The following is a 26,995-nucleotide window of genomic DNA, read 5'->3' as shown; positions in this document are numbered from 1 at the left end:
ATTGTTCGGGTTCATTGGCTTTACAGATGGATAGACTGTAAAAGTAGATATATTGATTGTTACATCCCATCTCCCCATATAATAACTGTGATACTATGAGAGCTAGGCTGTAAGGAGGGGCCTTCTGGGAAAGTTACAGCTCGATTCTTCCAAGTTCTGCATGCAAAGCATATGGTGTTTGCAGCAATAGAATCTTACCTTCAAGTTCTGGGAGGCAACCGAGGGCCACTGTCGCAGGGAGGAGAGAGCTGCTTGTTCATCCCAGCCACCCAGCTAACTTACTACTGAAATCATCACACAGAAACTGTATTCATTAAATCACTGCTTGGCCCATTAGCTCTAACTTCTTATTGGCTAATTCTTACATATTAATCTAACCCATTTCTATTCACCTGTGTATTGCCATGTAGCAGTGGCTTACCAGCAAAGTTCACAGCGTCCTATCTCTGGCAGCTCCATGACGGTTCTCTGACTCTGCCTCCTTTCTCCCAGCATTCAGTTCCCTCTTCCCCGCCTACCTAAGTTCTGCCCTATCAACAGGCCAAGGCAGTTTCTTTATTCATTAATGAAAACAACACACAGACAGAAGGACCTCCTATACCAGGACACAGCAATAGCTTATTATTGCTTGAATGAGAAACACTCCCCATACCTCAGCTTTACACACTGAGTGCAGAGTTGATGGCACTGTTTGTGGAGGCTTAGGAGGTGTGGTCTTGTTGGAAGAAGTATGTCACTTCAAGCCAAGCTTTGAGAATTTAGAGCCTTGCCCCATTTCCAGTTTGTTCTCTCTACTTTGTCTTTGCAGTTCAGCCCAGCTGGTTGGTGGTGGTGCACACTTTAATCCCAGTACTCAGGAGGTAGAAGAGGGTTGGATCTCTGTGGAGTGTGCGGCCGTCCTGGTATATATAACAGGCTCCAGGCCAGCCAGAGCTACAATGTGAGACCCTGTCTCAAAAATAAAGTGTACAGCCGGGTGGTAGTGGTGCACGTCTTTAATCCCAGCACTAAGGAGACAGAGACAGAAGGATCCCTGTGAGTTTGAGGCCAGCCTGGTCTGCAGCACTAGTTCCAGGACAGCTAGGGTTGTTAAACAGAGAAATCCTGTCTTGAAAATTCCCTCAAAAAAGTGAACTATATATGTGTGTGTGTATGTATATATATATGGAGTTATGCCACATGGGGTAATAAGCTTCTCTCAAGATCCAAAGACTACCAAAAACTCCAGTGCCGAGCATGGAAAACCTCCCTTTGTATTGTCGGTCAAGGTGGTCCAAGGTTGCTCTCTTTTTAAGAGTCAAGTTAGATGTCACAATACTTTCACACTAAGGAGGGGCTCACCTCTGTCAGATAAACTGGAACTCAAAGGAGCTCTCAAAACAGAGTACAGGGCAGGATCAGATGGGGATTGCATGTCTGAGATCAGAATCCTTGATCCTCCTCTTTCCTCCAGGGCTCTGTGGAATCTAATCAAGCATATTAGCATCACCTCTCTAGTCTGGTACATGCACCTCCTTTGAGCTGGACCACAGCTAAACATATTAGACTGTCTTCCTACCTCAGCCTCTCTAAGAACTTCCACAAGCTGGCTAACATTCTAAGTAAGATGTGATGTGGCTGACAAAAAATATTGGACTGGGATGCAGGATTTTAGAATTCTGTTTTTGTTGTTGTGGGTTTTTTGTTGTTTTGTTTTGTTTTTGTCTTTGAGACAGGGTATCACTATATAGCCCTGGCTGTCCTGAGGCTCCTTATGTAGACCAGATTGTCCTTGAATTCAGAACTGAGAGATCCTCCCACTTCTGCCCCTATCATGCTAGGATTAAAGTCCTGTGCTAGCAACATGGTCTCAGTGAAGTAAATCCTTTTAAAACCCTCTCTGGACCTGTTGGACGCCTTGTGTAAATGGTGCAGATAGCACTCTATTACTTTTCCTAGTGTGGACCTTAATTAGGATAGAGCATGTAATTGTTTAAAATGTACATTCTAGAACAGCAAGATGGCTCAGTGGGCAAAGGCACTTGCTGCCAAGCCTGAAGACCTGAATTTGATTCCTGGGTCACACACACACACACACACACACACACACACACACACACACGAGAGAGAGAGAGAGAGAGAGAGACAGAGAGAGAGACAGAGAGAGAGCACAGATCTGAGCACTAGACCAGCTTTGACTGCACAGTGAGATTGTTTAAAAAATAAAGACAGGGCTGGAGAGATGGCTCAGAGGTTAAGAGCACTGGCTGCTCTTCCAAAGGTCCTGAGTTCAATTCCCAGCAACCACATGGTGGCTCACAACCATCTGTACTGAGATCTGGCGCCCTCCTCTGGTGTGCGGGCATACATCAAGGCAGAATGCTGTATACATAATGAATAAATAAATCTTTAAAAAAAATAAAGACAGGTGATTAAAACATAGTAATTTTTAAATTTATTTATTTATTATGTATACAATATTCTGTCTGTGTGTATTCCTGCAGGCCAGAAGAGGGCACCAGACCCCACTACAGATGGTTGTGAGCCACCATGTGGTTGCTGGGAATTGAACTCAGGACCTTTGGAAGAGCAGGCAATGCTCCCAACCTCTGAGCCATCTCTCCAGCCCCAACATAGTAATTTTTTAATGTGTTGAGTGATGCTCTGCTCCTTCTTAATATTTACTAAATATTCCTAAATACTGGGCACTCATTATAGGCTAGACCTATCTAGGTGCTGGAGGATATAGGAGTGAACAAAACATTATATATATATATATATATATATATATATATATATATATATATATATATATATATATGTGTGTATGTGTGTGTATAAAATCCCCACTCTTGCTAGTGGTGGTGACACGTCATGAATCTTGCACTCTGGAGGCAGAGGCAGGTGGAACTCTGAGTCCTAGACAACAGACAGAGTTCAAGGACAGTCAGGGTTACACAGAGAAAACTTGTCTCAAAAAACAAACAAAAATCCTCAGAAGTTAACACTGTAGCTGGAAATGATGGAGATAATGAAATGCCTGTAATTCAGGCACTTGGGAGACCGAGTCAGGAGTATTAGCCTCCTGATTTGGGGTCATCTTGGGCTACATAGCCAGTACCAGGCCAGCCAGAGATATAGTCAAGACTCATGTTCAAAATTCACAAAGGATTGCAGAGATGGCACAGTCAACGAAGTGCTTACTGTAGAGGCCTGAGGACCCAAGTGCAGAGACTTAGCACTCAGCAAAAAGCTAGGCCAGAGCTCAGGGGCCTGTCTGTAAATCTGGGGAGGTGAACACAGCACAGTCCTTAGGACTTGCTGGTTTGGCTCAAAAAACAAAGGGAAGGGGCTGACATGGTTGCCCCCCCAACAGGGTTTCTCTGTAGCTTTGGAGCCTGTCCTGGAACTAGCTCTTGTAGACCAGGCTGGCCTCGAACTCACAGAGATTCGCCTGCCTCTGCCTCTCAAGTGCTGGGATTAAAGGCGTGTGCAGCCACTGCCTGGCCTGACATGGCTTGTTGCCTAAACATGAGTGTCGGAGTTGCTATCCCCATGCCTGCAATCAAAAGTTCTGGGGGAGCAGACACAAGAGGAACCATGGGGGGCTGGAGAGATGGCTCAGAGGTTAAGAGCACTGACTGTTCTTCCGGAGGTCCTGAGTTCAATTCCCAGCAACCACATGGTGGCTCACAACCATCTGTAATGGGGTCTGGTGCCCTCTTCTGGCCTGCAGGCATACACACAGAGAGAATGTTGTATACATAATAATTTTTTTTGTTTTTTTAAAAAAAGAGGAACCATGGGGTCTTGCAGGCCCTGGCTTAAAAAAAAATGGTGAGCCCGGGTTCACTAAAAGAGACCCTATGTCAAAACAGAAGGTGGAGAGATGTAAGATAGCAGACATCAACGTCCGCCCCACTACACGAAGCCATAAAAAAAAAAAAAAAAAAAAAAAAAAAGCCGGCGCCCGCTCGGCTCCCAGTGACGTCACGCGGCTGTGTGACACGGCTCCTCTGTGACGGCAGCAGCGGGCAGCAGCGGGCAGCAGCGCGCAGCAGAGTCGGCCGCGCCGCTCGGGGCTCAGGCAGGATCTGACCCCGTGGCGCGCGGCAGCGGAGGGAGGAACGAGGGCTTTGGCTGCGGCGACTTCAGTTTCCCCTGGGAAGCCCCAGGGCAGGATGCGGCGGAGCCCCCGCTCAGGCTCGGCCGCATCCTCTCCCAATCCCGCACCCGACATATACAGCGAGAACAGCAGTAGTTCCCACAGCGTGACTTCGGGGGACAGCAATGGGCGCCGGTCCGCTGGGCCGGAGCTCGAGCAGCCCGAGGGCAGAAGGGCCCGGGGCTCGAGCTGTGGTGAGCCCGCCATAAACCCAGGAGTGCCAGGAGGAGACACCTGGGCAGGAAGCTCTCGGCCGAAGCCTGCGCCTCGGAGCCACAATGGCCAGACCGCCTGTGGCGCGGCAACCGTGAGGGGCGGGGCCTCGGGTGCGGGCGGGGTCGATCCCGGGGTCGAGAGGGCGGGGCGGGCTCGCGGGGCGGGGCGGGGCCCGGCGCGGACCAGGGTGCAGTTCCGATCTCGCCCCTGATGTGGGCGCGCTCCACGCGAGTCCCTGAGGGGCGGGGCACGGTGCCATGGCCGGTCCCGGGAGGGGGCGGAGGCGATCCTGTGACTGGGCATGGCTGAGGAGGCACCGCAGCGCCGGCGTGAGTGGCAACCTGGACCCGACTCCCGCCGCAGCGAGACTCAGGCATGGGGGTGCGGCGGGACTGAGGCCTGTTAGAGAGGCTGCCCAGCTTTTTAGCACTAGGTTCAAGAGCCTGCGCCCGGGCCCCGGGGGAAGTGCGGGACTGCGGTGCCCAAGACCTCAATGGAGCCCTGGGCTCCCGCAGAACCGGGTGAATCTCCTGCAGTCTTGGAGGAGCAGCTCAACCTACTCCCGGCCCTGGATCTGAGGCAGGAGATGCCCCCCACGCAGGTGTCCAAGAGCTTCCTGAGTACGAGCCAGGACAGCCCCCATTCTCTCAAACCTGGCACTCGGAACCCCAGTTCTCCTGCCCAAGCCCGAGCCCAAGTGTCCAGCCTCGGCTCGTTTTCCCAGCCCACCCTCACCTCCTGAGCCCCAGGACCTTGCCCCTGGCCCTTCCCGAGCCTTTCTGAACCTGCACCACCTCACCCACACAGCTTGCCATCTCTGAGAGGTTTCTCCTGTCCCCGTCCCCAGGCCTCCTCTTTCAGGTGCTGAGCATATTGTTATCAGTGGTAGGAGACGCGCTGGTCAGTGTGTACAGGTCAGAGGAAGAATGGGCAGGGATGGCTCAGGGAAGGGCAGCAGGGCTGGGCCCCACCAAGGCTAGAACCCTGGGGTCGAGGCTAGGCTGGGTTAGGGTCTCAGGCTTCCATCCTGGTTCTTCAGGGAAGTCTGCTCCATCCGCTTCCTGTTCGGTTCTTTTTCGCTCCTGAGCATCTTTCTGGCAGGTGAGGAGCTTCGACTCCCTGGGGCCCCAGCTCTGCAGGTTTGCAGCCAAATTAAGCTCACATGTCCCTGTGCCCCTCGGCCCACTCTAGTGACCCCGCTTGGTCTCGTCTCACTGTCAGTCCTTCTACAGCCCCAGCCCCAAACTCCCTTGCTTTCCTCCTGGTTCCCTTATATCAGCAGATGCCCCGTTCTCTTTTTCTAGTATTCTGGTGGGGTCTCCTGTACCTGGTCCCCACTTTGGAGAATGTGAGTTGGAGAGACTGTCTCCAGGCGGGGTGGAGGTTGTGAGGAGGGCATCACTGGGCTGCTGGGAGGGGCAGTGTAGGAAGCATTGAGCACAATCCCCAGAGGCCAACCCAGAATGGGAGGGAAAGGGTAGAAAGGGTAGTAATTCTCAAAAAGGGAGGTCCTGGGAGTCTAGCCACACCTTGCTGACTTGGGAGAAGAAGGTTGCTTATTCGCCCCTCCCTCAACAGGAGCCTAAGGAGTTGCTGACTCTAAGGTGAAAGAGGGAGTTGGGGTGGGAGCTGGGCAGCTCTGCAAATCTCTTTGGGGGCCTTCAGAAAGGCATGCACAGGGATGGGTAGCTAACTCATGGCACCTGCCTCCCCAATCCAGCCAATACCACCAGCGCGTGCACTCCCAGAGCCAGCAGCTCCAGCAGCTGCAGAAGGAGCTGAATAAACTTCACAAGGAGGTGTCCAGCGTGCGAGCAGCCCACAGTGAGGTGAGTCCCCTCCACGGGGACTCGGGGGCAGGGCTGCGGTTGGAACTGGCACATCCTATGTCCTGAGACAAATCTTCACCCCAGATACCCACTGTGGGGACTCTTTCCCAAGGCCTTTAAGGCCTCTGAATATTGGGTTACTGAGAAGCAGGGCCACTGTAAACTAGCCTGCAACCCTCCTGTTCCACCCTCTGCCTTTAGAGAGTGGCCAAGCTTGTGTTCCAGAGGCTGAATGAGGACTTCGTGCAGAAACCCGACTATGCACTGAGCTCTGTGGGTAAGACGTAGATACATGGAAAGAAGCAGACTCTGGGACCTAGATAATTGTGTTGATGAGAAAGCCTGGGAGTCCCTAAAAAAGTGACTTCTGCCCGCCCAGGAGCCTCTATCGACCTGGAGAAGACATCCAGTGACTATGAAGACACCAACACTGCCTACTTCTGGAATCGCTTGAGCTTCTGGAACTATGCTCGCCCACCCTCAGTCATACTGGAGGTGGGCCTGGGACCAGGGTGCTGGGGATGGTGCCAATGGGCAAGAGCCGGGAGAGGGCAAAAATCAACTTGGTGGAGAGAGGACTGGAGCTGAGGTCAGTTTGGCTTCAGAAGGTGCCCCACTCGGGGCAGGGGCTGGCATGGGTGTGGGAAGGTTCCTGCCAAGCCAAGGATGGCGTTAAACTGAAGAGAACTCTTAAGTGCTGGGGACTCAGCATTGCCTCACGTGGATAGGCAAGAACCAGAGCAGAAGAAGGCAGAGCTCTGGGCTGAGCAGCAGCCCTAGGACAGGGTCTTGCTCTGCAGCTCAATTTCCTCCAGTTCCCAGTACTGTCTGGTCTCAGGTTTGTCATGTGTTCTGATGGTCTGTCCAAACCCCTGCAGCCAGATGTGTTCCCTGGAAACTGCTGGGCCTTTGAAGGTGACCAAGGTCAGGTGGTGATCCGACTGCCAGGTCATGTGCAGCTAAGTGACATCACCCTACAGCATCCTCCACCCACCGTGGCACACACTGGAGGAGCCAGCAGTGCACCCCGGGACTTTGCAGTCTTTGTGAGTGGGGCAGGGACCAGGAGGTGGAGCGTCTGCTTAGGAAACCCTAGACTGGTGAGAACTATTGCCAGTGCATGTCATTGTTTGCTCATCTGTAAACTGGACACACACGGCTGCTACAGGCTGTAATGAGCATCACCATATCCAGACAGGAAGTAGGCTTGGCTTTCAAAGCTCTATACATATTCATTGCTTCTGCAAAACCTATGAAGTACTGTTGTTTCCTCCCATCTAAAGGGAATGATCGTGCTGTAAAAGGAGTGATTACAAGCTCAATCACATTACTTCTTAAAAAAGATTTAAGTACGAGTGGTTTTGCCTGTATGTAAGTATGTGCATCACATGCATGCCTAGTGCCCCAGAAAGTCAGAAGATAGTGGTAGATTCTCTGAACTGGAGATAAGAACTGGGAGCAGCCATGTGGGTGCTGGGAACTCAAGCTGGGTCCTTGGCAAGAGCCATCTTTCCTGCCCTGCTAACAACTTTCTAGTAGCCTGGTTGATTTGCTTAAAACAGGGCCTTCTGTGCAGCCCAGGTTGACCTTAAAACTAACTCCTGGCTTAGCATCCCTGGTGCTAGGCTATCCTGGCTGTTACATTCCACACTACACATGCTATGTTAGAGCATGAACCAGAGCACAGGTAGCTGGATGTGTAGATGACGCTGAACAAAGCTGTCCCCTGCTTCCTCTGTACCTCACTGTTCCCTCATACACTCTTTCCCCTCCAGGGGCTCCACGCTGATGATCAGACAGAAGTGTTCTTGGGAAAATTCATCTTTGATGTGCAGAAATCTGAAATTCAAACTTTCCACCTACAGGTGTGTTTACCTCCAGGGGTGAGAGCGCTAAGATGGGGTAGTGGACATTGGTGGGAAGAACAGTCTTGATAGCAGTTGTTGGCATGATCCGTTTGTCTCCCCAGAATGACCCTCCATCAGCCTTCCCCAAGGTGAAGATTCAGATTCGAAGCAACTGGGGCCATCCCCGTTTCACATGCTTATATCGAGTCCGTGCCCACGGTGTGCGGATCTCAGAGTGGGCAGACAATGCCACAGGGGTCACTGGGGGACCCAATTAAAAATGCTGATGTTTGGAGGAGAATTGAGATTTGTGCTAAAGAAAAGTGCATCAGTGCTGGGAGGTCACCTTTGGGGGCAAGCCCTGGTTGCCTATGGCAGGTCAGTATGGTCCAGAGTCACACAGTAGCAGCAGGTGATGCCTACAGTGTCTGCCATGTGCAAGAGACAGTGCTGTGGACATTCCGCACTGTACACGATCAGCTTGATCCTCCACAGGGAAGGAAACTCAGGCAGCAACTCGCTCCACTCCTACTCGGGGCCTCCCTCAAGAGGCTCCGTCTCCAACTGCAGAGCTCTCGGCAGCTGGAGCCATCTTATGCTCAGTCCCTACCCCTAATTCCTGGAAATGTCCTCAGTTCTTGTTACATATAGATTTAGAGGGAAACTCTCCTCTGGCAAACACTGGAAAGCTAAGATCTGGAAATTTCTAGGAAACCTTTTGAGCAAAGCTGACCTATGCTTGGTATCCTTCATGCAGCTGGTCAGTTCTAGGACCTTAGGTGTAGGTCATGTGATTGATGTTCATCAGATCTAACAGTCTTCACTGTAATGGCTAAAAGAACTGGCCAGGGTGGTGGGTAAGTGCAAACAGGCAGTCAAATAATTAGAGTTCCTAAGGGTGGAGAAAAGAGACTCGCATGAGCAAAGAGCAGCATTATTTATCTTGGCTGTTGGGATCCTTCCTACTGACAGGTGAGGCAGAACACTTATCCACCTATTTAAATTAGGGTGATGTATTTTGTCATTGGAAGACATATGTGCCCATACCAAGTATTCTGAAAAACTAAGGTTTGGGGGCTGGAGAGATGGCTCAGTGGATAAGAGCACTGGCTACCCTTCCAGAGAACCTGAGTTTGATTCGCAGCAACCACACGGTGGCTTGCTACCTAATGTAACTCCAGTTCTAGGGAAGGTGGTTCCTCTTAGAGCATTCTCAGGCACGAGGTACATGTGTACACTCAAGCAGGCAAAACGCTCAAAAGTTAAACAACAAAAGCTAAGGTTAGGGCTGGTGAGATGTCTCAGCAAGGGAAGCCCACCACGTCTGGCAATCAGAACTTAATCCCTGGGGCCCACATGGTGGAAGAAGAGAACTCCACAAAGTTACCCTATGACCTCCATATGCTGTAGCACTTTCACACAAAAATTTTAAATGTAATAAAAACAATTAAGGGTCATTAGGATGACTCAAGTGGATGAAAGGGGCTTGCCACCAAGCCTTAGGACCTGGATTCGGTCTCTGGGACCCATAACAGCTAGCCAAGCCCCACAGTTGGTTTTTGACATCCATGTGTACCATGGAACATACAAAATAAATGTACTAGAAACAAATTAAAATGAAGGTTACAGATAGAACTAAGAACTGGCCATGGTGGTGCCCAGATGCCTTTAATTTTGGCACTCAGGAGGCAAAAATAGGAGGATTTCTATGAGTTTGAGCCCAGTTGATTCAGTGCTACATAGACTGTTGAAAAGAGAAACACCCAGACTGGGCATGGTAGTGCACACCTCTAATTCAGCACTTGGGAGGCAGGGACAGGTGGACTGACAGAGCTAGCAGAGCATCAGTTTGCCTAGTCTGCAAGACCCATGGCCCTGGTTTCAGTTCTCAGTACACACAGAGGACAGTTTAACCACAGGAAGCAAAATCCTTAAGACTTTTCATACATTTTCCTCCCAATCTAAGGCTGGTCTAGAACTCACTATGTAGCCCAGGATAGCATAAAATTCATAAAGTTCAAGGCAATACTCCTGCCTCAGGCACTCCAGTGCTAGGACTGTAGATATGAACCACCTCATTAAGCTTCTGTTCATACTTTTCATACATGTATGTTGGGTGTGCATACCACTCTAGTATGGAGGTCTGAGGAAAACTTTGTAGAGTTAATTTTCTCCTTCCACCTTTACATGGATCCTATAAATAGAATTCAGGTTGTTAGGCTTGCACAGCAAGCACTTAATCCAATGAGCAATCTTACAAGGTTCTCTATGTTTTTTTTTTTTAAAACAGGGTCCTTTTTTTTTTTTGTTTTTTGTTTTGTTTTTTTGAGACAGGGTTTCTCTGTAGCTTTGGAGCCTGTCCTGGAGCTAGCTCTTGTAGACCAGGCTGGCCTCAAACTCACAGAGATCCACCTGCCTCTGCCTCCCAAGTGCTGGGATTAAAGGCGTGTGCCACCACCACCCAGCTTAAACAGGGTCTTACGTAGCAGAAGATGTCCTTAACTCTACAGCTCCTACCAAAGATAAGCTAAGTGGTAGAGCCCAACTCTAGCATGATTTAGGCTCTAGGCACAATTCCCAGCACCAAAAAACAAAACAAAAGTAGCCACTGAGGGAGTATTTATTGATAAACGAATACATTTATTAAAAGCAGATTAGCATATATAAAAATAAAACTTTCATATTGTATATAAAAATATGAAACAGTAACAGTTGAGGGGAAAATACTTTGGACATGCTGAAAAGAACAACAGAATGAAGACTCTGACACACATAGCCCATGAAGAGGCTACTGCGAGTAAAGTCAGCGTAGGAATAATACCTAGCCATATGTAGGGATGGAAATAAATTCAAGCTAAAAATGTGAGATCTGGGGAAGGTGACTAACACAGACTTGGAAAAGGAGACAAGGCGTCCTGCAAACCAGATACAAATAGTATATGTGTTATTTTAAGGTTTTTTGTCTGATCTGAAACTCATAGTATAGTATGAGTCCACATCAAACCCACAGCCATCCACCTGCCCCTGACTTCCAATTTTGACATTACAGCCATGAGCCACCAATCACTGTTCCCATTATCTCCCCCCTCCCTTGCCCAGAGAGAGGGTTTCTCTGTAACAGTCCTGGAGCTCGCTTTGTAGACCAGGTTGGCCTCAACTCAAAAAGATTCGAGTACCACTGCCTCGCGAGCGCTGAGTTTAAAGGTGTGCACCACTTGCCCAGGCAACTATTTTTATGTGATATTGATATTCGAAACCATTTTTTTTTTTTTTTTTTTTGGTTTTTCGAGACAGGGTTTCTCTGTAGCTTTGGAGCCTGTCCTGGAACTAGCTCTTGTAGACCAGGCTGGTCTCGAACTCACAGAGATTCGAAACCATTTTTTCCTTTTTTTTTTTTTTTTTTTTTTGGACACAGGGTTTCTCTTACTGTCCTGGAACTTGCTCTGTAGAACAAGCTGACCTCAAACTCAAAAGATCCACCTGCCTCTGCCTCCTGAGTGCTGGGATTAAATGTATATGTCACCACACCCAGTTTTTAAACAATGTTTTACTTAGATTAGAAAACAAATTTTAAAATACCTCTGCTTCCTGGGTGCTGGGATTCAAGTTGTACACAACCATGACTGACTGGCAGATTGAGTGAAATTTTAATTCTGCACTTAAAAGTTCCTGGTTTTTCTAAACCAGGCACCAAATGTACCATAGTTTCATCTACTCCATAAGCTAAGGAAGGAGGATCTCTTGAGTCCAAAGAGTCTGAAGTCAGCCTGGGCAATGTGGTTAAGACGTGTCCCTCCTATGAAGTTTTTACAAAATAAATATGTTAAATCTCGAATAATATAAAAAGCTATTAAGCTTATAATCCTAGCACTCGGGAGATGGAGGTGAGAGGCTGTAGGGACAGGCCAGCCTGGTGACACGAGTCCCCAAACAACAGGAGGTCTAGTCGCCCTCACTCTCAGCTTCGCCACCTCCAACACCGTCCATCTCGTCCATGTTCCCAGCTCAGCTACACCCAGAAGACGGGACAACCACATGCTTACTTTATATACCAACTTTGGTTTTCAAAGTTTGTCTCTGGGGTGATTAGACCCAATTGCTTGGATAGGGTTATCAGACTTTCACTCAACAAGGCCAAGGTCAACAAAGACTCGGATCAAAGTAAGCAAAGTATACCAGTGTGTAACCCCGAGAAAGGGGTGATCTTTATACTAGTCTTTCCTGAATGAGATGGGTCCAGGGAAGGTAGATTGGTCAAGAGCAGCAATAGCAGAAGCAAGTATAAATGTATCAGCTATAAAGTGGGAAAAATGTGCAGGGTTGGTCCACCTAAAGGACTGAGTGGGCTAAAGGCTGAAATAGACTGACCATAGCCTATTCTCCAAGGGAACCTATGCCTGGGGGGGCTGTGCAGGGCCCTTGGCTAGAGCTGGAGGTGCCTTCAATGGGGCCCAACCTTGGGCTCTGAAGTAGGAAACCAGCTGAGTAGGTACTTCTGCAAGTACAGTCTGTGCTAATGTCTCCCGTGGAGCCTGTCAGGAGAAGAAAGACAAAGTCAATGAGAGCCTGTAAGTCTCTACATCTTACCCAAAATTCAACCTTGCCAGACTTTGATGAAAAGGCTTTATTTACCGGGCCTCAACCCCACTTTCACCACCCTGCAAATTCCTCCCCTACTCACATTCTGAAATCGTCGATAAGGCACAAACTGCACTATGTCACGAGCAGCTGCTTCTCCACGGCGTGTACGAAGAGGGCCACCATCAGCATCCAGTTGTTCCATGACCTCAAAGTCAGCACCGCCCACGCCCACAATGATCACGGACATGGGCAGCTGTGAGGCTTGCACCACAGCCTCGCATGTGGCCTCCACGTCTGTCACAGCGCCATCAGTCAAAAGCAATAGCACGAAGTATTGCTAGAGACAAGATAATAAACTGAGGCAAATTCTCTTCCCCAAGCCCTCCCAGGCACACAGTCCCTGACTAGATGCCCTCATTACACACTCCTCGCCACCCTGGTGCCACAGCTACCCACAGCTCGCTCTTACCGAGGCAGTCCTCTGTTGTGCAGCCTGGGCTGCAAACCTAGCCACGTGGTTGATGATGGGTGCAAAGTTGGTAGGGCCATAGAGACGAACTTGGGGCAATGCTTGACGGTAGGCATCTACAATACCCTGGATGCCTACGAGGAACATTAGAAAATTCTATGAAGTTGTAGACCTTAGACCTCATAGGATTAAGTCAGACCTGAAATCTTCCCGTCTAGGCCCAGATGTAGAAACCTGGAAGTGTGTCATCCTTGCCAACCAGGACAGCTCTATCCAACAGATGAAACTAAAGGGTGAAGAGGACTTGGTAGAATACTTGAATTAATTAGCTCCCCAAATGAGAGTTATTGTCTGACTGGGCGGTGGTGGTGCACACCTTTGAACCCAGCCCCAGGGAGGCAGAAACAGGTGAATCTTGAGTTGGAGTCCAGCCTGGTCTACAGGGTGAGCTCCAGGACAGTCAGGGCTACACAAAGAAACTGACTTAAAAAAACAAAACAGGGCCGGGCGGTGGTGGCACACGCCTTTAATCCCAGCACTTGGGAGGCAGAGGCAGGCGGATCTCTGTGAGTTCGAGACCAGCCTGGTCTACAAGAGCTAGCTCCAGGACAGGCTCTAAAGCTGCAGAGAAACCCTGTCTCGAAAAACCAAAAAAAAAAAAAAAAAAAAAACAAACAAACAAAAAAAAAAACAGTTATTTTCTGAACTGGGGAAGTAGTTTAGCCTGGTTGTGTTAGTACTTTGGAACTGAAGATTACTATGAGTGTCAAGAGAGCCAGCAAGAGGGCTCACTCGGCAGGTAAAGGAGCTTGGTGTGCAAGCCTAGTGACATGCCTGGCTTGGGTCACAAATTTGAGGCTAGCTTACATAGCTCTAGGCCATCCCAGCCAGGGTACAGAGAGATACTGTCTCAAGAAGAGGAAAAAAAAAAGTAGTTTGGGAGGCAGAGGCAGGTGGATCTCTGTGACTTTGAGACCAGCCTGGTCGATAAGATCTAGTTCCAGGACAGGTTCCAAAGCTACAGAGAAACCCTGTCTCAAAAAAGAATAATAAACATAAGTAAGATGATCAGATGAGGTCAAGTCAAATTTTTCAAGTTAACTAGGTGCTCTCATGGAAGTGCTGGGAAGACCCAAATCTTGGATCTTTTTTTTAGATACATTTTTTTGAAGATTTATTTATGTGCATTGGGGTTTTGATGTGAGGATGTCAGATCCCCTGGAACTGGAGTTACAGACAACTGTGAGCTGCCATGTGGGTGCTGGGAATTGAACTCAGGTCCTCTGGAAGAGCAGTCAGTGCTCTTAACTGCTGAGCCATCTCTCCAGCCCCAGATTTTGGGTCTTTATGAAAAAACTTGGGACATTCACATAAAACATCTCCCTAAACTAGGAATGTGGCTGGTGGTAGAGTGCTTACTCGTATACATAAGGCTCTGGACTCTATCCTTAGCACAGTCAGGTCAATGGTAGGCTACCCAGGCTTTTTCCATGCTTTCATTGGAGACCAAGTTGCCCAGGCAGGCTTTGAACTTTTGATTCTCTTGCCGCAGCCTCCCGAGTAGCTGGGAATATAGGGCTTTGCCAGTAGGCACATAAAATTTTACTTATATTTTAAAACCAAAGCACACATCGGTAAGAACTTGCCCCAAATCATCTCAGTAATAAGGTGAATTGACTCCACCGGGCTAGTTCTAACCTCCACTCCTCTCTCCCAGTCTTCTCTACCCACAGAAGCTCACTCCTCAGGGGTGGAATGGGGGATTACCTGCGCAGTAGGGACTACTGGGATTGAAGTTCAAGGCAAATTCATGTGAGACCTGAGGACAGGAATGAAAATGACTCAGCCAGGTGTGGTCACAAACCTCCACTATTAACCCACAGGAGATTAAGACTAAGACTAGAAGGTTTCAATTTTAAACCAGCCTGAAGTATACAGTGAGACCTATTTCAGAAAAAGAGAAAAACAAAAAAGGCTGAGTATAGGAGTGCACACTTTTAATCCCAGCACAGGAGTGCCAGGATCTCTATATACTTAGATCAACCTGAACAAACAAACAAACACACACCAAAAAAAAAATAAAAAGAAAAGAAAGAGACTTTTTCTACCTCCCCTGCATTTTAGCAACCCGAGTGTCATCACCCCACCCCCAACACACAACATGTTTTAGCCCCTCATAGGGCCTATATAGACCAGGCTGGTCTTGAACTCCGAGCCACCTGCCTCCCAAATTCTGAGATAAAAGATGAGTCACAACACCCAGCAAAGATGTTATTTGTTTTTGTTTGAAGACAGGGTTTCACTGTGTATCTCTGGCTATTCTGGAACTCACTATGAAGACCAGACTGGCCTTGAACTCACAGAGATTGGCCTGCCTCTGTCACCTGAGCCCTGGGACTAAATAAAGGTCTACACTACCATGCCCAGCTAAGATTTTATTTTTTATTTATATTTGTGTGTGTTTGTGTGTATACCCAAAGCCATTAGAAAAATGCAATTGGGTGCCCTTTGAAGTTGAGTTACAGGTAAATGTGGGTGTTAGGAACTGAACTTTGGTCCTCTGGAAGAACAAGGATTCAACAGCTGGGCCATCTCTCCGGGTACCCCAGCCCCTTCTGTGCCAAGAAATAGCATACTCTTGAGCGACCCAAGTGCAATAGAGTACATGTTTAGAATGTTTAAGGCCCACCCGTGGTTCAAGCCCCAAAACTACAAAATCCAAACAAGGGCATCCAGCTCTATGGCAGGAGTCCCACAGAAGCAATCTGGCCCTGCACTTGCTGTGTACCTGCCTGTAAGAACGGACCCCTGGATCTCTCCTTGAAGCTAGATACCAAGCAATACATAAATTTACCACAGACTCTCAAGTTAGGATCTTGATATAAAAAAGAATAGAGAAAAAAAAGAGGGCTTACCTGCCAGTTAGGGGGTACCTGGGCCCCAAATCCAAATGCTGGAAACAGCTTGTCTCTGTGGAGGACAGGGAAGTAGAAAAGAGGCAGTGAGGGTTTTGAGTCTGGAGGCTGAAATGCGTAAAGGGCATGGGAGGAGCCAGAACCGGAACTCACGAGTCGTAGTCTTGAACCACACTGCCCACACTCCACAGTGCTGTCAGATACTCATTGACTCCTGATGGGCTCAGATAGTGCAGGGAGTCAGGTGAGGACGGGTCTCCATTGGAGCCAGTGAAGTCCACGCCCACCTGGAAAGAGAGCAAGAACGGAGGCAAAGACTACCTCAGTCTAAGGCCCGTTCACCTGCCCCAGGATGCAAACTTTACTTACAGTAAAGTTGATCTGGCAGCCTCCCATCACATAGTCCAGGAAGGAATACTCTGTTTCTACCTGCAGATGAAACCAGGGTTAAGCTGTGGCTAATAGGGGCTAGCATCATGGAGTCCAAGACTCAGAACTCAGAGCCTGGGTCACATGGTCTATCATCTTACCTGGCAAGTCTTGACATAGACAATTCCAGAGTTCTTGTAGCTTTTCTTTTTCTGCTGCTTCTCAGGGTGGATACATTCAAATTCAGCCTGGTAAGAAACAGGAAACCGCCACAGCATCGTCAGCCAAGGTCCGAAGCTGAACTCTCCAGACTTTCCTCTGGGCAGCAGCTGTCTAGGCACTGAGGCACTGTCAACAGGCAACACTCACTGGGACTGCTTGAAGTTGGGCCAAGGTGGTGTGGAAGGTACCAATGAGATCATGTGACCCGTCACTGTCATAGTCTGAGCAGCGTACCTGGGGGGTGGGGGTGGGAGATCTGTATATAAAAGAGACACAGGGCAAGCAAGAAGTCCCTTCCCAGGATCTGTTCCATCTGTCTATTAAGGTAAACTCCTCACCTGGATGGGTGTGTCGGGGTCCCCACCACAGAAATGCTGAAGAGGAACTGAGAAGCGCTTCCAAGTAGGGTTCAGGTTGTTCTTGATTACCTGGGGTAGAGGGTAATGAGCTCTGGCCTGGCCCATGAAGATCTCCCACCCTCTCCTACCCATCAGAAGTCTTTCTCCCTCAGCTCCCAAGCCTGCTAATCACAAACCCTGGAGATTCTCTCCTATGCCAGCCCAACCGATATCAGGAGTCACACCTCAGATCTGTATGCCAGGTGCCACTTTCCATCACCTTGGCGGAAGAACTCCAAGAATGGATCAGATTTTCCTAGGAAGTCCTGCCGATGCCAAACAGACCCCAGTTATAGGACTCAGGAAGACAGCCAGTGTCAGCCCTCAGCCCCTTAGTTCTTGGATCCCCAGGTCCTCTTTCCAGACACACCTTCTTATCCAGGTTCCTAGCTTCCACCTCCATGGTTACTACACGGCTGTCCTTTACCTCCTGGGCTGAAACCTAGGTAGGGAGGACAATATCACCTCATGAATTATTCATTCCATAAGCTGCTCCCCATCCAGGGTTTATTCCTTACTGTAATGGTTCCCCGCCCGGCAGGCTTCCCTGGCTTCAACATCAAGGGGAGAGTCAGAGTCCGACTGGACACAATCTGGGAAAAATGAGGTGAGAGAGGCTTCAGCACCTCAGACAGGCTGAGGTCCTGCTTGGCTGGCACACCCGGGCTCCCTGGCCCTGCCTACGTACCTGACCTAGGGAACACTCAGCTCCCCCTAGGAAGTCATCGTCCCCCAGCTCTGGTGTCTTGTTGTCTATGTCATAGATTCCAAAGCGTAGCTTCTGGACAGTCTCAAAGTGGTACTCAACCTGCAGAGTCTTGGAGAACGCAGGGCTTGAGCAGTTCCGGACTCGCTCAGTCCGGCAAAGCTGTGAGAAGAGGCCACTAAGCATCAGTTACAAACCTGTTACCCCCAAACATACTCCTGCCCTCCCTCAATGACCTTAACCTTCAAGATCCATCTTACCTCAGCCCAGGTGCCCCCTCCCACATCTTGTAAAAGGACACAGAGTGGGTCAGATTTGGAGCCGATGTCCTTGTCAATGAGATGGTCACAGGAAATGGACAGCTGAACCAAGGTCACACAGTGGGCCATCTGGGGGAAAAGAGCTGGGTCAGACATCAGGGCCTCTTCCATCTTTCATTAACTCTAATTCCCAGCCTGAGAAAACCTCAGGTTTTACACAGGCAGCTTCAACACCCCTGAACCCTAAGTAAGTTCAACAGCATGGGACATAAACTCTAGCTCCAAATTAACCCTTATTCTAAGTGGCTTTAATGTCAACAAAGCTGTGCAGACCTGGAATCGAGCCTTAACCACTGCAGAGCATAATCAATCTGTGGTCTTAGCGCCTGACCTGAGGTCAGAATTAGGCCGCATTTCAATCCCAACAGCCTCCAGTGGGGTCAGTACCTAGATACTGCTCCCCAAAACCCTCTGCAGATAATGATCCCCTCCATTGACTTCTAATCTCGAAGCAGCTGCTCACGTCTACTCCTCGCCATCTCCATGTCACGATCCAGTCTAAACCGCTATTTCCATTGCCCAGAACTAGCAATAGTCTCTTTAGCTGGTCACCTGTGCCACCCCTACTTCCGCTTCCCATCTCCACCCCAGAAGGCTATTAATATAGCAACCAAATTTACCCAGACAAAACAGTCATGGAAGGAATAGCGGCACAGCCTGTCATCACAGCACCCAGGGAGCAGAAGCAGGACTTCTCTAAGTCCAAGGGCCACCTTAGAAAGCATAGAGTTCCAGGCTACCCATGGCTACAAAGTGAAGCCCTGTCTCAAAACTCAAACAGACAAAAAATGCAAAGTTGTGACTCACACTGTAATTCTATCTCCGGGAGACCAAACAGAAGGAACAAGAGTTCCAGGTCAGCCTGAGCTACACAGTGAGTAGGAAGCCATCCTGGGTTACATGAGATCCTGATTCAAAAGCAAACAAAAGAGCTTGAGAAGTGCCTCAGCAGTTAAGAGAATACTTTGCTCTTGTAGAGGACCTGAGTTCAATTCCCAGCACCCATGCTGGGTGGCTCACACCTGCCCACAACTCCAGCCTCTGGCCCATACATTTAATCCATAGACACATATACAGTAATTTAAAATAAAAATGTCAACAACAAAATCCTCCCTGACGTCACACTCTAAACCACCATTTGTAGAACTTGCTGCACACTGGTCTGATGGATGATCTAACCTGAGCTGTCAATGCTGCTTGCTCGTTCTGGCCTTTGTCTTCCTCAGGCCCACCGGATACTGTTTTTATCAGCCACATGACTGTTCCCTCTTCTGTGGGGTTCCTACTTGCCATCACATCTGTGACGTAGGGAGTCTTCCCACTCTAAATTCCAGCCTTCCCGCCACGGACACATCACAGGCTCCATCACTAATGTCACACTAGTACCCAACTTACTAGACATATTTTAGTTATATGGTCAGTCTCTAGCGCTCAAATGTAAACTGTGCGAAGGAGAATTTATCTGTTTGTGTACTGCTCTATCCTAAGCACCTAGATATGCTTGTTGCACGAAACCCAAAAGGCCATTTCCAGAACCAAGTCTCAGACTGACTGGCCTCTTGTCTCCAAATCCAAGCAGCCCAAACCTCTCCAGTCCATCTACTCCTCCATCACCACCTTGCATGGATCGCCAGAGCGACTACAGTGTGGTCCCTCCTATAGCCCATGATGATCCACAGGCAACACGCACCGTCTATATCAGCTGTACACAATTCCCCACAGGACTTGCTTCAGCAGCACAGCTTCCTACCTAGCAGTACTTCCTCGGATGTCTCCAGCCTCCACACCCCTCCTCCCAACCTGCATCATCTCACGTTGGTCCCCAAGTCTTCAGTTCATTGTTTTATGGTATTGGAACTGACTGGGCCCTGTGCATGCCAGGCAATCATCTGCTGCTGAGCTACATCTCCAGCTTTAGTCTCCCACCCAGAATATCCACATTGGTTATTTTTAGTCACCCACAGCACTTGAGCTCAAATGAATGATGAAAATCCCACTACTCTCCATCCAAAAGTCTGTAGTGAACTAAGCCAAGTGTGTGTGCTCTCATTCCCACCCGGTAGGCCTCCTGCTTCCCCAGGCTCCACATTCCATCTGGCTGTGAGATTAAGGTCTGGAAGCAGTTGGTAGCCGCAACTACTCTCATCGGCAGGTCCAGCGTTCTAAGGTTGCTACTGCAAGAGGCTGCAGACTTCCAGTTTTCCCTTAGGGGTTCAACAGACCACAGCTTTGTACCACACAGTAATCTGAATTCCTTGTCTGCCGCCTCAGGTTCTCGGAAGCAGTGTTCGTTACTCATTTCACTGTTGTGTTAACACCACAGAGACCCCAAAACTCAAGGTAATACAAAGGCACATCAGCCAGGTGGTGCCAGGCTCACTACCAAACACACAGGAACGCTGAACCGTACAGGTAGGCCGGGTTCACTACCAAACACACAGGAATGCTGAATGGCGGCTCAACCAAAAAGAACCATCTGTCTGCATCAACAAAAAGCACTAGATTATCAAGCCAGCAAGAGTATAACCCACTTTGAAACATATGTTCCTCAGGGAAGTGCATATTCAATAGATCGGAATACTCACACATAGTAATATACACAGGCAAACAGCAGTATGCACACTCTCCCCTCCCCCTTCTATATTTTGAGACACGGTCTCATGTAATCCAGGCTGGCCTCCAATGGACTTGCAGGTGAGAATGACCTTAAATTCTAGATCCTCCTATTTTCCCTTGTAAGTGCTTGGATTATAGACATGCGTCACCATGCCTGGGTTATTATAACCTATACACTTCTGTATAGTTCTTGATGTTAAACATTTGAAGGCGCTTATTAGCTTTACACCCAACCCCAACAAACCTTGAGTATCGCTAATTCTAAGCCCAATACTTTTATTTCAGCTCAGGAACTTCAAGCCATCACATTTCTTACCCTCACAGGTGTCTCCTCTTTGGTTCTGCCTCACTTAGCCAATTTCTGCAGTCAACAACAACAAACCCAGTATAACTGCCAATGGCCGTTAGATTCAACACCAAATTCTCTAGCAACTATTTTGTTCTACTCCTGAGGGAGAATTGCTATAGGGTTGAGTAGTAGTGCAGGAGAGTTAACCCTACACTCTCTAGCTCAAATTCTAAGGCCTTTCTTAGCCACTTCCCTTAGCTCCCACCTTTAGGACAGACAGAACGTGAGAACCAATATCCTAATGAACATCTTCTCATGCACAGCTCTGGTCTGACGTGACTGCCCTTAGGAATTCTAGCCCCATAGAATGTCATCATCTTTGGCTAAGTGTAGTGGTTTCCTTATCAGCCTTTCTGCAACCACACAGCCACTTGTGTTTATTAGCCAAATGAAAACCAGACAGTGGCATTTCTCTGAGATAGCTTCCCAATACATTCAACATAAAATCATTTAATATAAAAACCCTAAGTTTAAGAACAAGAGAGATGGCTCACCGGTTAAGAGCCCTTTGTGTTTCCAGAGGGCCAGAGTTCAGTTCCCAGGACCTACGCTGTTCACACAGGCAGTTCACACAGACACCTGTGACTCCTGCTTCAAAGACTCCAGCGCCCTCTTCTGGCCTCCACAGGCACTGCAAACACATGCACAAACCACCAACATTCATGGCTGGCAAGATGCATAGTGGGTGAAGGTGCTTGCCAACATACCTGAGTTTGGTCCCTGACCCACAGGGATTTAATCCATGTGTAAATAGGCATCTAGCCACCCAAGCGTGTTCCTACAGGGCTGCCCTTCCTAATCCACATCCACAGTGTCAATTCTATTCTCCATCTCAGGGCCTTTGTGCCATGTTTCTATCCTGGACAGCAAACTGTGTAAGAGCAGGAACCCTGCCTACTTTGTTTGTATCTCTGGCACCTACTGGTACTAGACACTCAGTGAATATTCACTAACTGCATTATTGCTGAAACAACAGCAGGAGAACTGTCTTTCGCTCCCCTTCCATTCAATTGTGGGCACCTCCAAACTATCACAAAGCATCTCTATTTGCCCCGAACTAGTACTCAATGCATAAAGCTGCTGCTTGGCTATCTGATGAACCAATGGGAACTCCTAACTTCAGGCCCCTTTCATTTGAATTAATATATAGCAATAAACCTTCCCCTTCCTGCTTTTAATAACTGAATTGTGAAATTTTAGCATGGAGGGCTAAGATGCTGCCTAGTGATGAGCTCAGAGTTTTGCCTACTGTACACACATCTCTGGTTTCAACCCCCAACACTAAAAATAAACTAAAACAAAAACCAAACCATAAGACAAAATTTCAATACACAGCTCCTAAAATTCTACCTTAATGAAAACCAATTTAAATAAACAGGCAAAAGTTCTGAAGATGTTTTATAAAACATAAATAAGAAATAAGCTTATGAAATGATCCACACTGTAAATGACTATAGAAATGCAAAATAAAACAATGGGGCCAGGCAGTGATGGCACAAGCCTTTATCCCAGCACTTGGGAGGCAGAAGCAGAGGCAGGCAGATCTCTGTGAGTTCAAGGCCAACCTGGTCTACAGAGCTAGTTCTAAGACAGCCAGAGCTGCACAGAGAAACCATGTCTCAAAAAAACCAAAACCAAACAAAAGACAAAAAAAAACCTACAATGGGATAGTTACAAACCCATCAGTGGCTAAATATAAGACCAACGAGGCTAAATGTTGGCAAAGGATGTAAGATTCTTGGAAATGGTGAAAGTATTAAATGTGCCACCCTGGGAAACAGCCTGGTAAGTTTGTCAGAAAGTCAAATATATACCTGTCCAAGTGCAATTCCACTGGCAGGTTCTAACCCAGAAGAAATTAAAGCATTGTGTCCAAAGCTTGATTAAAAATGCTCAGAGCAGCTCTACTTATTATAACCTAAAACTTGAAACACTGCTAGCATCAATATGATGGATAGTTATGTTTATAAAAAAATCAATCAGCACAAAACAAATTATTAATAACTGAAATCTGGATAAATCTGGAGGATAAAATATATTGATTTTATTCATTAATTTTAAAATAGGCAAAAACTGCCGAAGGTCATGGCACACATCTTTAATAACAGCACTGCTGAGTGTTGGCAGAGGCAGAAGGATTATGTGACTTTAAGACCAGCCTGGTTTACAAAGTGAGTTCCAGGACAGTGAAAGCTACACAGAGAAACCCTATCTTGGAAAATAAATGAAAAAGAAAAAAGAAGAGGCAAAACCTAATCTTTGCTGTCCTTCTTCCTCCCTGGGGAGAAGTGGGCACTGACTGAGAAAAACCATGCAACTCCAGGAAGAGGGTCACTTGGGTCACAAAGGGTCTGCACTTAATTCCAGCCTTGTTACCGTGGGCCCACTGTGTGCAAAGGAGCATATAGGGCTTAACTCTGTGACGTTACTAAGTTGGCCTTGCTTCCAGTCTCAACATCAGGGCTTCCTGTGCAACCAAGATTGTCTATTTTTATTTTTTTCTTCTCACAGACATGCCCTTTTCTTTCTTATTGGAATATTGCTGTGTAGAAAAAAAGAAAAAGAAAAAAAAACTTGGGCTGGAGAGATGGCTCAGAGGTTAAGAGCACTGCCTGCTCTTCCAAAGGTCCTGAGTTCAATTCCCAGCAACCACATGGTGGCTCACAACCATCTGTAATGGGGACTGGTGCCCTCTTCTGGGCTGCAGGCATGCACACAGACAGACTATTGTATACATAATAAATAAATATTTTAAAAAAAAAAAAGAAAAAAGAAAAAAAAACTTAAGAATTTGCAGTTTTGGGCTGGAGAAATAGCTCAGAGGTTAAGAGCACTGACTGCTCTTCCAAAGGTCCTGAGTTCAATTCCCAGCAACCACATGGTAGCTCACAGCCATCTGTAATGAGATCTGGTGCCCTCTTCTGAAGGAATGTTGTATATAAAATAAATGAATTTAAAAAAAAGAATTTGCAGTTTTCACTGAGAATCATGTCTACCATCCCATCATGTGGGAGCAGAGGACAGAAAACTAGTTTACAGTCACCTTGGGTCATGAGGCTGTCTCAGGAATAGGGAAACAAAAACTCAGAGCCTTGTACACACAACACAAGCACTCTTCCTCTAAGCTGCTTCGCCAGCCTCCATCCAACATGATTTATGTGGCCCTTCCTGGCCTCAACTATCAATTCTTCATCTCAAGCACTGGGATTACAGGAGAAAACCACAAACCAACAGATAGCTAGTATACTTTTTGAGCCAAATTTCCTTTAAATTATCTGTAACTGATGGGGTTATTAATTTTTCAAGTCTTCTAAGTCTGTTTGGGAATCTGTGGTTAAAATTCCTGGTGCATTTGACCATGGTTTATTATTCCTAAACAACTACACAGAACTTGTTTTGAGAGAGCATCTTTTCAGATGGGTTAGGTTGACCTCAAATTCACTATCTTCCTGCTTTTGGCTTCAGCGTGCTGAGATTACAGCCTTGCCACCATGCCCGTCAACAGCTACATACTTTACCCAGACTCGTTTCATATAGTGACATTTTCAACCACAGACTTTCGTTTCAACCCCCTTAAACACTGCAGTGAGGTAAATTGGTACGGGAAAATAAGAGAGTTTATTATTTAAGAGGTTTGGCTTATGCTTCCTAGATCTGCTCAATTATAGGATAAGCCAAGGGCCTTCAGAAATTAAATTCACCTGTCTGATGCTAAAGCCATCGAAGGAGAGGTGAGTTTTCTGATCCCTGACAGCTCTCCTCTTTCCAGTGGACTAGTACAGAGCTACAGATGGGAACACCTAGAAGGTAGAGCTCCCACCATCTTTCTCTGCCTTGTTCATGGTCACTAGGGGGTCTCATTCCTTTTTACTCTTTGATATTTTCTACTCCCACTGCAGGCCTCAGAGCTTTCTAAGCCCTGTACAGTTCTATGTCTTCACTTAAGGCAGCATTCTCCAAGCAGTGCATGACTGAAGTTCAGAAGAGGCAGGAGGATTGAAGGTCTGAGTCCACCCTGGGCTCACATAAAGAGAATGTGTCTCAACACAAATGAAACCTCTATCTCACTTTTATATTTGCAGCATCATGACCATCTAACCCACATTGTGACCCCAGGCAGAGAAGAGGCAGGATTTGGCTGTGGCCTTGTGGTTAAGGGAGGATTAGAACACAAATATTTGGACTCCTAAGTCCTCCTCACAACTTAGTTTTTTGAGACAGGATCTCATTGTGTGGCCCCGACTAGCCTGTAACCTCACACTTGCAGAGCCTCCTGCCTTTGCTTCCCAAGGATTGGGATTAAAGGTGTGAGCTTTCGTGCCTAGCCTAGAACTTTCTGGATTAGAGTAAAACTCCCTTCTCTCCTGGGGGAGAAAAGGACATTTTTATATTCACTACCAATCTGATAGAGACAAAAGTATGGACCTCCCAACAGTGAATAGTTCTCACCTCTTCCTACCCATCAGACGCTATTGTACCAGATTGTGTCCTACCTATATAGTTTGGGCAAAATGATCAAACCTTAGGTTCCTCAGCTGTAAGGGGGTTGGGAACTAGTTCTATGTGTGCTAGTTTCCTAATATACAGTACTTACGACCTGTGCTGGAATTATCAGCATGATAGCCACCACCATCTTTCCAAGCTCCCCAACAGCAACACTTCAACTTCTTTGGAGGAACTGTATCTAACCTACAATGGGCAACTGCATTCTTCCGATGGCTCTCCACCTCCTTGCCTACTGTAAAACTTTATGCAGCAGGGTCTGATATACCCCACAATGGCCTCTAACTTACAAGAAAGCCAAAGTTGGCCCATATCTATCTACCTCTACCTCCCAAATGCTTAATTATAGGCCACAAATTCTGCTAGTATATCTTGGCTAAGCATCACAAACCTATAGACAACGGAAACTCAAAACACTTGAGTGTAGCTGGCATCTCTGTAGTGGACTAGGATTATGTGAGCAGGTGGGCCTGGTAGGTTTAAGGAAAGACTAAATGCTTAAGACTCAACTGTTTTTTCCTTGGGAGACAAGTTCTCTGCATACCACTCTAAATAGGGAGTCTCTTCACAAATACAAAAATCATGTGCCCTTCATTTTTTAATGACGTTCTTTTCCTTGTATTAGCAGGCTCCAGCTGCTTTTCATAAACCCAAGAACAGACTTTTTCCTCCTGGGTTCTACTGCAACTAAGCACCAGACGGCTAAAACTCACTTCTGAGTCCTTTAAGCTCAAGAGTTACATGAGCCTCTTCAAACCCAAGAGCTTAACCAGGCAACCCTGCAATCCCTATCTTCCTTCCAAGGTCATGGTACAGGTGGCAGCGGCTACAAGCAGGTCAGTGTGAGCGGCAGCAGCATTTTCCTTCAGACAACTCAGTCAAGCTCACACCTCTGTTGCCTACCTTGGCAAGATGGAGCAGCTCACAGATGCTGGATCGAGTTTTGGAGGCCAATCAGGAAATCCTCCAGAGGCTCCCAAAGGAAGCACCACCACCCGCTGAATAGCCCATCCCCGTGAACCAACCAAACATGACTATACCCACCACCACTTTTCTTCCCTTCTCACATCCTCAAGGGATATGGAGAAGACAGCTGTTTCCTTACCCCTGCAACTCTTATTTCAGGATTCTCCAAATTTAAATCAGCAGCTCCAAAGACATTTCTCATAGGTCACAAACTGAACCAAATAATTTCTTTTTAAGACAGTCTGTAGAGCAGGCTGCCCTATTATTCTAGATCCCTCTTGCCTCAGTCTCTCGTGTGCTGTTATTAATGGTGTGCCTCATCCTTACTATAAAGTGGCATTCTTGAGTTGTATGTGACTTAGGACTAGTAAAACTGTTCACAAATTAAAATTCTAAAGTGAGATTCCTTTTGAAGCATGTATTTCTAAGAAACCTATGTGCCACACAGAAAACCTAAGTGGGGAAATTCAGCAGTTTCCCACCTTGTACTGGGATGACCAAAAAAGTCTGAAAGAAACTCATCCAACTCAAAAACCAGTGATGAC

At 47.4% G+C, this 26,995-nt stretch overlaps 2 protein-coding genes across 15 annotated transcripts in view; one reads left to right on the top strand and one right to left on the bottom strand.

The window, feature by feature from the left end:
• The first annotated feature begins 4,052 nt into the window (after positions 1-4,052).
• On the top strand, positions 4,053-8,341 carry Spag4 (sperm associated antigen 4). The gene is made up of 12 exons (XM_038331014.1): positions 4,053-4,470; positions 4,876-4,980; positions 5,208-5,274; positions 5,400-5,461; positions 5,665-5,708; positions 5,939-5,964; positions 6,081-6,189; positions 6,391-6,466; positions 6,569-6,684; positions 7,068-7,235; positions 7,965-8,054; positions 8,159-8,341. The coding sequence occupies exons 1-12, from the start codon at positions 4,161-4,163 to the stop codon at positions 8,312-8,314; spliced, it is 1,329 nt and encodes a 442-aa protein (XP_038186942.1). The 5' UTR covers positions 4,053-4,160; the 3' UTR covers positions 8,315-8,341.
• A 3,227-nt stretch (positions 8,342-11,568) lies between these two features.
• Cpne1 (copine 1) overlaps positions 11,569-26,995 on the bottom strand; it is a 40,570-nt gene continuing 25,143 nt past the window's right edge. For 8 of the 14 annotated variants that reach the window (XM_038331757.1, XM_038331758.1, XM_038331760.1 and 5 more), the window contains 15 exons: positions 17,957-18,085; positions 17,679-17,858; positions 17,509-17,583; positions 17,361-17,432; positions 17,176-17,256; positions 16,931-17,020; positions 16,740-16,826; positions 16,532-16,618; positions 16,371-16,430; positions 16,155-16,288; positions 16,002-16,056; positions 14,854-14,905; positions 13,087-13,220; positions 12,718-12,954; positions 11,569-12,568 (listed from right to left, as the gene is read on the bottom strand). In XM_038331757.1, coding sequence (XP_038187685.1) covers positions 12,428-12,568; positions 12,718-12,954; positions 13,087-13,220; positions 14,854-14,905; positions 16,002-16,056; positions 16,155-16,288; positions 16,371-16,430; positions 16,532-16,618; positions 16,740-16,826; positions 16,931-17,020; positions 17,176-17,256; positions 17,361-17,432; positions 17,509-17,583; positions 17,679-17,858; positions 17,957-18,085 — 1,614 coding nt within the window. In that variant the 3' untranslated portion in view covers positions 11,569-12,427. Of the gene's footprint in view, positions 12,569-12,717; positions 12,955-13,086; positions 13,221-14,853; positions 14,906-16,001; positions 16,057-16,154; positions 16,289-16,370; positions 16,431-16,531; positions 16,619-16,739; positions 16,827-16,930; positions 17,021-17,175; positions 17,257-17,360; positions 17,433-17,508; positions 17,584-17,678; positions 17,875-17,956; positions 18,086-21,475; positions 23,091-26,995 lie in introns of those variants that run through there. The other 6 variants (XM_038331763.1, XM_038331766.1, XM_038331764.1 and 3 more) reach the window with 3 other exon arrangements.

Source organism: Arvicola amphibius, chromosome 5 (assembly GCF_903992535.2).
Source record: "Arvicola amphibius chromosome 5, mArvAmp1.2, whole genome shotgun sequence".
NCBI classification, from domain to species: domain Eukaryota; kingdom Metazoa; phylum Chordata; class Mammalia; order Rodentia; family Cricetidae; genus Arvicola; species Arvicola amphibius.
This window is presented reverse-complemented; position numbering and strand designations above follow the sequence as displayed.